Source organism: Carassius gibelio, chromosome B8 (assembly GCF_023724105.1).
Source record: "Carassius gibelio isolate Cgi1373 ecotype wild population from Czech Republic chromosome B8, carGib1.2-hapl.c, whole genome shotgun sequence".
Taxonomy (NCBI): domain Eukaryota; kingdom Metazoa; phylum Chordata; class Actinopteri; order Cypriniformes; family Cyprinidae; genus Carassius; species Carassius gibelio.
The window spans coordinates 2148388-2158470 of NC_068403.1; the positions used below are offsets into that span (position 1 = coordinate 2148388).

Sequence of the window (10083 nt, forward strand, 5' to 3'; positions counted from 1 at the left end):
CATACAGATGTCATTATTAAGCTGTCAATATGTGATGATTTGAAGATATGTTTTATAGCAAATCGATTCTGAGCCACCGTAAGATATCAGTGTAACAGTTTGCATTTAAATGCATGAGAAACAATGATCATATTTTAAGGAAAACACGATGCAATTTTGATGCATGGAAATCAAAACGTACCCTATTTACTTTCATAATGGTGTTATTGCAGCTGTTTCTGATATCAATTTCCTATGGATTAAATCAAGTCCTGGCCTACGTTTATTGTCCATCTGATTAATTTAATTGCAATGCATCACATTATGGAGGTAAACTGTTTGTTATTGTTGACTCTGGGATGTTAAAAGATGTTAATGTAGGATCTCTACACATCTCACACACACCACAGCACATTCCCACTAAACATCACAGAATAAAATCCCCTGTTGAGAGTAATTAGCCTTAATTAGTCTAAACGTTGAACTTGCCCTGTGCTGTCTGTCTTAATAAAACTCACAGAATAACCTCAGATGAACATAGAGTTCCTCAGTTTTCTCTTTCACGGCTTAAGAAGCTTCACATTTATGACTCACTGAAAGAGCTGATTTCTTGCTAAGTAAAAATAAAAGTAATTAATACGTCAAAAGTTTAAAAGATAGAGAGACTTGTGTTTGAGTTCATATTGAGATCTTTGGCAAGTTGGCTAATTTCTCAGACACTGTTCAAATTTTTTTCTTTATTTAAAAAAAAAAAACGTAAAAATAGGCCTATTTTCCACTTTTAAAAAAAAATCATAACCGCGCGAACGGCTGCATGAGTCATTAGTTAACAGACTAATTTGTTTTGTTTTTTTTTTTCGTTTTTTTTTTGTTCTCCGTATATATATATATATACAGAATCTGAAATAAAATGTGTTTGATTTAAGCCTATTTCAAAATGTGTGTCATAAAATTAAATCGCGCATACAGCTCAACTAACGCGATCGTTATAAAGGTGTTTAAACAACAATACACTTCCACTTGCATGTATTTGAAAATCAGAATATCAGATATGTCATTCCATAGCTAACACATTTGTGAATATGGGCCTAATCTAGACTATCAAGGGTTGTTTATTTTATTTTTTTTATTGCATCTGAAAATGACTTTGTGCAGCTCATTCACATGCGCGCTCTGGCACAGATCCGCCTCTCGCGATGCTCAGCTGTGAACGATTTAAAAATTTGAACTTTGCATATACTGTACATTCATAAATCAGTCAATTTTGTATTTTTTTATGAGATAATTTATTCTAATGTGATCAGTGAGTCAAGCACTGATGGACCAAAGAGCACGCATTTCGACATTTGCAGTAAAAACATGAAATATAAATTCTCAGAAAATGCATTTAATACCAATATATTGAAACGTCTGTTTACTCCATTAATAAAGGAGTCCAGACATTGGAAAAATATCAGTCCACATGCATTTTATTTTTTAACATGAGGGAAATAGACATGCATGCATGTGTGACACAAAAAAATATTTAACTTTTAGGTAGCAAGATATTTTTTAGTAATTCTGTCAATTACACTAAGGTTATTACATTGTCTGCTATACATTTGCTTCTTATTTATTAAATACGGGCAATTGATTGATAAATCATTGATCAAAATTAAGATAAAATGTATAAAACACAAGTATCTTTTAAAAAGAGTTTTCCATAAATAACTTCTGTATGACCTGGCAATTAAATTCGTGTGTCTAATGTGATTGGCTTAACTGATTTGATTTCGGGTGCGTTTCGGGTGTCGGTTCTGTTTTAAGCGGGTACGGGCGGGTGCGGATTTACAAAATCGGACCCGTGCAGCTCTCTGCTTTACGTTTGCAAAACTATTGCACTCCCCGAGAAACTTTAATTTGCAAAACAATTTTATTTATTCTTTAAATATTTTCGCTTGCAAAACATTTATTTGCAAAACATTTGTTACATTTTAGCATTCCGTGAGAAACTGTTGACTTACAAAATAGTTGTTTACTTGTAAAAATTGTGCATTCGCAGAGAAACATCGTTTTCGCTCGCAAAACATTTGTTTATTTGCAAAACCTTTTTTACTAGGAAATTATTTTGTTTTTATTTATTTTTTTTGCTTGCAAAATGTGGTGTTCCCCAAGAAACTTTACGTTCACTTGCAGAACATTAGTTTTCTCGCACAAAATTTTTGTGTTCTCTGAGAAATGTTTTCACTTGCAAAGCATTTGTTTGTTTGCAATAGTTCTTAATTCCCTAATAATCTTTGTTTTCACTTTCAAAACAATTGTGTTCGTTTGTAACATTTTTGCATTTCCCGAGAATCTTTAACTTACAAAACATTTGTTTGCTTGCAAAAATGTTTGCGTTCTCTAAGAAAAATTCTGAAACACAGCATGTTTTGTGCGAGCAAACATGGTTTCTCTTAGAAAAAGCACTGCAAATATCATTTTTTATCATTTTTCTCCATAGGATACTTCAGTCAGATCTCCATTTAGTTCTGTTTCTGTCTAGCTTTAACAATTGACATTCTGGGGAGATCTTTGTGCTATTTGTCTTCCCTACTGGACCTTAAATGTAGCATTCAAGAAACATATGTCATACTTTGCCTAAAAATAAACTTGAGATGAAGTCACTCTATAATTTCAGCTGCGATTTTCCTCTTTGAATTCCGTCCAGTGTATTTGTGTTCAAATCTCTCTGATAAACCAGCAGACTGCTAGTGACAGAAAACCACAAATGATAGTGTGACGTTCCTCTCTTCACCCCGCAGGCGCCGCGTGTGCGTGTGTGTGTGTGTGTGTGTGTGTGTGTGCACACGCCCTTTAGATTCCACAGGAAAGGAGCAATTTCCTACTTCAGACCTCAAAATACACCCGCAAACCACAGCTTCATAGGATTGTGTGTGTGTGTGTAGTGTGAGACCAATACCATATCTTTCTCAGGTGTTTGTGTGTGTGTGTGTGTGTGTGTGTGTGTGTGTGCTCACCTTCTCTTATCTCTTCTTTGTGTTTTACAGCATCCATGATCACAGAAACCGGGAGAAAGTCGTGTCTCAAGCTGAAAGTCTTTGTGAGACCACCAAGTAAGTGTAACTGATTACAAAACACACACGTATGATTCTGTCGGAGACATCTGGTTTGGAAACTCCCATGCTTTTCAATGCAACACAGTTTAATAGACATTAACGGCAGGTGACTGCTTCTATGTGCTTTCCTCTGATTGGCAGGTGGGTCGGGCTGCTGAATTACCACTAACACGATTGGCTTACGGTATCTTTTTCATTTCTTCTGTTTTTGTAGATGGCTGCGAGAAAACCATAGGCGTTCATGACCGCGTTTTTGTCGATGACAAAGTAGACAATGCATTAGAACCAAGAGGTCAGTATGGCTTGAAATCACCTTCAGTCTGTGTGCTTTAGTTCCTCTAATCACTCTGTGCTTGTGTATAAATGTACCTCGAATTGAGCTTTTCTTGACACTTCGAACCACAAAGACTGTTTTATTTATGCATGAGGTACACATCGTATTAATAATGCATTCTCTTGTAATAGCTGAGGGCTGTCTGTCAACATCTCCACCTTGTGCTCAAGCAATTAAGCGACCAGAAATTAGCCATGTGACCTTTCAGAAAGCCAAAAGCTTCAGTCAGTCAGTGTCTATCATGCCTTCCAGCTGAAATGCATGGATTATACTCACAATATATGCATGCACGTTGGTTCCGGGAAGAATTAAGATCCAAAACTTGGATATGCATGAAGGTTTTGTGCCAAATTAGCAGTGTCACGTGGGACGATGCCAAGCTTGTTTTGGCTTCTCCCTGATGAAACCTATTACATCCAAACACATGGCACTTACTAACATATGCACGACTCCCGGCTTGTAATTTTTATTGCCATTTCTGTCACGCCAGCTTTGACTTTCATGGTGTCATGATCAAACATTGGTGCTGCATTCAAATTCAAGATGTAATGAAATAGACAAAGGGAAAAATCTGAATGTTGACTATTGGTATAAAATCTTAACCAACCATTGTGACATGAAATGTCCATCTGACTGTGACCAAACACCGTTTGCTTTATTTTTATGTGGCGTTTAATGTCAAATCTGTCTATAACCATATGAATCCAGTCATAAAAAATGCTGAATGTCACAAATGTGGCACAATTTGGAAAGTAGTGCTGTACATTTGATAAAAACACAATATGAAATAGTATATTATACCACTAAAAGGCTATTAAATTAAGAAGTTTCACCATTTAATTTAAGAAACCTCTTTAAATACACACGTTTGGTTAAACTTAAAAAAAAAATGACAGAAACATTTTACTGTTAATGATCATAATAACAGTTTTAGCAATACAGTTTATTAAAGCATAATGTTTTAAGAAATATTTTTTTAAAAATCATTCACATTTTAATTTAAACTGTATACCTTTTGCAGCACCAAACAGATAACCAAAAAGATGGTTATTTGTATGCATTTAAAAATATTAATCAAATTTTAAAAGTCTTATGCATTCATTGTTTTTGACAATAAATGTATATTCAATATCATAAAACAGAACAATTAAGAACAGATAACAACATTTCTGGAAAAATAAAGACATTTAAGTATTTTAATAAAGTTTTATAAATTAAATGTATTAGATATGTTTTTTGATTATTAATATTTGATTAAACAATTAAATAAAATGAAATATTAAATTAAAATAAAAAAATACATTTAATTAAAATTAAATTGCTCAAGTTTTATTCATTGATTTAAATACCAGTTTATGATGATGCATTCGTATAAAATCATAAAGAATGAAAATAATGTAGTATAAAAATCACAGAATAATTTAAAAAGACAATACATAATTTCTGTACAAACAAAATCAACATTTAAATATTTTATTATTGTTACATTTTAAATAAATTAAAGTTCTATGAATTCCACTGATTAAACATGCTTTTGGATTATTACAATAAAATTAAACTATTAAATTAAATATGAACTTAAATTGGAGTTAGGGAATGATAAAATAGAATTTGGGTAAAAACAAAAAGATAAAAAACATTTAAATAAAGGCCTACAACTGGCTACACAATAAATGCCTGACAAATTTAGACTTTCTAACCAGATATACAGATTATTTCACAGTTTACACTTTATTTCTATTGTCTGCTTTAGACATTCCACAAACTAAGTAACTTATGTGCAACTAAATGTCAACTAACTAAGAGTATTAGTAGACTGTAAGAGTTTGGGTTAGTAGAATAAGTTAGGTTGCAAAGTTACTTCTAGTTGGTAGGATGTCTGAAGTGAACTATCAAAATAAAGTGTTCACATTTCACAGAGCCAGTTTCAGTTCGGTGAGCAGACCGTGGGTGATCATGGTGAAAAGCTGCTGAAGATGCACATATCAATTATATCAATTAACACTGCAGACAGTGTTAGTGCGGTTGAACACAGTATTGTTTTCTCATGCATTTTCACCTTGCCAACACACACCCACCCAGGCATGGCACCGTGTCATGATGGAGGCATTGATTTATTAGTGCAGATCCCCGCTGAGAGAGTGGAGGTGTCTGTCTGCCCTCCTGAATGAGCCAGCAAACTGCTCTGTCCTTCCCTCCCAAGCTTATTTATCTGTCTCCTTTAGCGCCACACCTGTCCGTTTCTCCCGCTGACGTCCTCAGAGAGACGCTGTGCTTTCCAAAGCCATATCACACTCACTGATGATAACTGCAGTCTGTGTCTGCTGCAGTAAACCAGCAGAACTACACTGAGACTCTCTTATTCCCGAGGATTATGGGGTTAATTGCTGGTTTAAGTTTAGATGTTAGATGGATGTGCACTAGTGTTATTTTAGTATCTTTGATATCATGATATTATAGGTTTTATTAATTTTTTTTTAGTAATTTTGTTGTGTTTTTGAATTTTATCAAATGTTTTTTTTGTGTGTATATATATATATATATATATATATATATATATATATATATATATATATATATAGTTTTTTTTTCTTTCTTTTTTCATATTTTATTTTTACTAAATCCACACACACACACATGTGTGTGTATATATATATATATATATATATATATATATATATATATATTATATATTTTTTATATTTTAGATTCATTACCTGCAATGTAAAACAGTTCAGAGATTGACAGGATTGATGATTAGAGCTCACGGCTCATGAAAGAAATCAAAAATCCAGTATTAGAGTTTAGACATTAGAGTTTCATTAAAAGACTGTCTCTACAGTATAAATTCTAAAAATGGGGAAGACTGCTGACTTTTTGGCAATGGTCCAGAAGAGGATCATTAAAACCCTCCACAAAGAGGGAAAGTCACAGAAGGTCATTACTTCACAGAGTGCTGTATCAAAGCATATTAAATGCAAAGTTGACTGGAAGGAAGAAAATGGGTAGGAAAAGTTGCACAAGCTACAGGGATGACCACAACTGTCAAGCAAAGCCGATTCAAACACTTTGGAGAGCTTAACAAGGGGTGGACTGAAGCTGGAGTCAGTGCATCAAGAGTCACGAAGCTCAGACGTCTTCGGGAAAAGAGCTACCAAGCCACTTCTGAAACAAAAACAGCTTCAGAAGCATCTCACCTGGGCCGAGGAGAAAAAGAACTGGACTGTTTCTCAGTGCTCCAAAGTCCTATTTTTAGATAAAAGTAAATGTGGCATTTCATTTAGAAGTCAATGTCTGGAGGGAGACTGTAGAGGCACAGAATCCAAGCTGCTTGACGCCACACTTCACTGATGCTGAAGTTTGTGCTAAAGGAGCTCCAACCAAGTATTGAGTGCAGAAATAAACACACTTGGACTTGAATTACTGTTTTTGTTTTTATCTTAGGAAATATTCAAATATTTTGAGATTTTTGACTTTCTTGAGCTATAAACTCTAATCATCAAAATTAAAGCAAACACACACACACACACACACACACACACACACACACACACACACATATATATATATATATATATATATGGGTCAAAACGAAAAAGTGTCTACGCATAAAAAAAAGTGTAATACTGCTTTAAACTGTTGTAGCCCCCCCCCCCCCAAAAAAAAAACAATTCAAAAAGTTTTCGGTTTTATTTAATTGCTATCTTGTTTTTGTTTTTCTGAGCAAAAAATATATATCATATTCAAATATCAATTTCCACTGATTTACAGCAGACACACAGTAAAATGTAATTCAGTGTAACAATCTTGTCAGGCATATTTACAACAAAATCAATTTATGACATATTAAAAGAATAATTACTTTCACCCCAAAGTTGTAATTTTAAATTTTTAACTATCCCAGGTTTTGCCCATTTGTCAGTAAGAATTTTTTACTAATTTAAAACACAATAAAATTTAGTATGCTCCATTATTCTTTTAGATATTTTAATATGTACACGTCAGAATAAGCATGTTGTTTGAATTTTTGCATAAATATTGTGTTACACTGAATAACAATGTAACATTATTTCAACCAAATTTTGACATTTTATTCTCCAAAAACTTATTTGAAACCTTAAAAGTAGACATTTTACTTACATTTAATGTGCTTTCTACGGACACAAAATCACTTTTGTACATTTCTTTTGATGCGGACATCTTAACGTCTTTGACCCATATATATATATATATATATATATATATATATATATATATGTATATATATACCCACACACACATTTAAAAAAAATTGTTAAAGAATTAATATTGTATAAAATTAAATATATATAAAATTGTAATAATGTCATAGTTTAGAAAATGTTATATATATATCAAATGTTAGGGAAAATTCAATCCATAAAAATTTAAATTGATAGTACAGAATGTTTTGGTGGGCGTGGGGGGGGGGGGGTTGTAAATGTTTAAATAATTTTCAAATGTTTATATAGAAGTGGCTAATGTTTTTTTGGTCTCCCCACTTCCAGATGACACCAGTCACGAGGCTGAACCGTCCCGGAGCGATGTGTCGACTTCAGGCCTGCGGCACCAAACGTCAGGGCCCCTGCTGGCCCTGCTCCTGCTCTGCATCTCTGTGTTCCTCACCTTATAGCCCCTCACCGGCCCCTCAAGCAGCCCCCGGGAAACCCCACTCGTCTTGAGATCTACCAGGAACACTTCTGCTGCGCTTGCGTTTTGTTTTCCAATATTTAAGTTGTCCTTTGCTGTCTTTGATTAAGAAAAGTCGATTAGCCGTGCAAAGAAGAAATGCAGATCGTCTGTTTAACCAATCGACCGGTGGCCAGTCGCTGGGGATTGGCTGCTGGGTGAAAGGGGGCGGGGTCTCAGATTTGATTTGGGTCCATTGGGAGCTAGTTGCTCTTTTGTGGGTAATTAGAGAATGCTTTAAGAAACGCTCAGTGAAAACTGAAGGTTTTTAGGTGGGTTTCACATAAAACAGACATAAACATCAACCCGAGTTCACCGGCTCTGCTGTTAGCGATATTATATATAAACAAAGACTCTTGCCTTTCGTCCTTCGTCTGCCTTCCCTTAACAAATTGCAGAATGCATCGGAGGAAACGGTCTGTTATGCATCTCGCCGCAGGATCTTTCCTAATCGCAGGAAGATGTTGGTTAGTCTGTATCGCTTAGTCTGAATTTGGATTTGATTCTAATGCAATTCGAGGGACTTGTCTTAGTAGACCACACCACTAAAAACAACGATTTTGTATTTTGTAAGATAAACTTAACTGCAACATAAATATCTATATTTTTCCTATGACCTTTTATCAATTGATATGAGATATCAACATTAACGGATCATGGAAATTCTTTTCTTGTCATAACTGTGTGTCCGATTCTCTATTAGGAACCAAATACAGAAAGGGGCTCCGCACGATGTTTCCCATTTACATGGGTGGAAAAAATAAGCATCTGTTTGAATAGGCCTTATACTGTACACTATACTAATATCTCCTGGAAGTGCTTTGAGTTCAGCGTTTCCATCGGAGAAAATAAAGTTTAGTATCATTTGATGATTTCATTAATGCATTTGTTTGTTCTGTAGCTGTCAATTGGTGCCGTTCTGACTCATTTAATATGCTGATGCGACATACGCAATACATTAGAACATGGGCATTTTTCTCCTCCCGAAGCCTTATATGATAGAGGAACCAATGGGTGAATCTCACCAAACCAAATTCATATTTCACCACAGAATCAAAGAATTTAAAAATGTAAAATTAAATACAATTATATTTCCAACAAACAAAATGAAGCATATTTTAGGAATAATTAATGTGCCCTCCATTTGTTTATAATTATAATTATACAGAATTTTATTCTATTCTGTCATATATTTTAATTTGATAATTTATTTAAAAGAGTACATTACTTAAAGGTGTTGTGTGTGTATATTATAAGCATTTAAATATGTAACTTAATAATTGTAAAAAATGCCATAATATATAATTACATATAAATTATTGTGGTAATATAGATATAATTTATATGCTTTTTTTTATTATAACATTACATTTTTAAGTTATTAATTTTAAATTAAAATCTTGTTTGGTGTCATAAAAATCACACACTTCACCATGAAATTAAGTATTTATTTATCATCATAGCACCTGTTGTACTACATTTTAAATATTTGATGATTATATATATATATATATATATATATATATATATATATATATATATATATATATAAAAACAATACAGTAATTAGTAAATCAGTTAAAATAATCACAAATCTAGAACAAATAAGTTCCATTGTGTAGGTCTCATTCGTTAATATTAGCTAAAAAAAATAATCAATGTATTTCTTACAGCACTTATAAATCTATTAAATACAGTTGTTATGATCATATTAGGTCATGTTATGCTAAAATTAGCATTATCTAAGATTCATAAATGCTGTAGAAGTATTGCTACATTTATATTTCTTCATGTAGCAGATGCTTTTATTCAGATCGACTGAATCAAGGAATAATTGAAGTGATTGTTAATCATTTTAATAAATGCAACCTCTTTATGAAGTACACTTAGAATAATAGAAACTGCAGAACAAAACTCTAAAGTGAAACATGCAAAAGGCTTAATTTTCTTTATGGAGATATAATT

The 10083-nt window shown here is 33.2% G+C and overlaps 1 protein-coding gene across 2 annotated transcripts in view; it reads left to right on the forward strand.

The window, feature by feature from the left end:
• LOC127964101 (ephrin-A5b) overlaps nucleotides 1–9696 on the forward strand; it is a 94749-nt gene extending 85053 nt beyond the window's left edge. Inside the window, exons 3-5 of one of the 2 annotated variants that reach the window (XM_052564267.1) lie at nucleotides 3009–3074; nucleotides 3292–3369; nucleotides 7938–9696. In XM_052564267.1, the coding sequence (XP_052420227.1) occupies nucleotides 3009–3074; nucleotides 3292–3369; nucleotides 7938–8062 (269 nt within the window). In that variant the 3' untranslated portion in view covers nucleotides 8063–9696. The remainder of the gene's footprint in view (nucleotides 1–3008; nucleotides 3075–3291; nucleotides 3370–7937) is intronic. The other variant, XM_052564266.1, reaches the window with a different exon arrangement.
• Nucleotides 9697–10083: the final 387 nt, after the last annotated feature.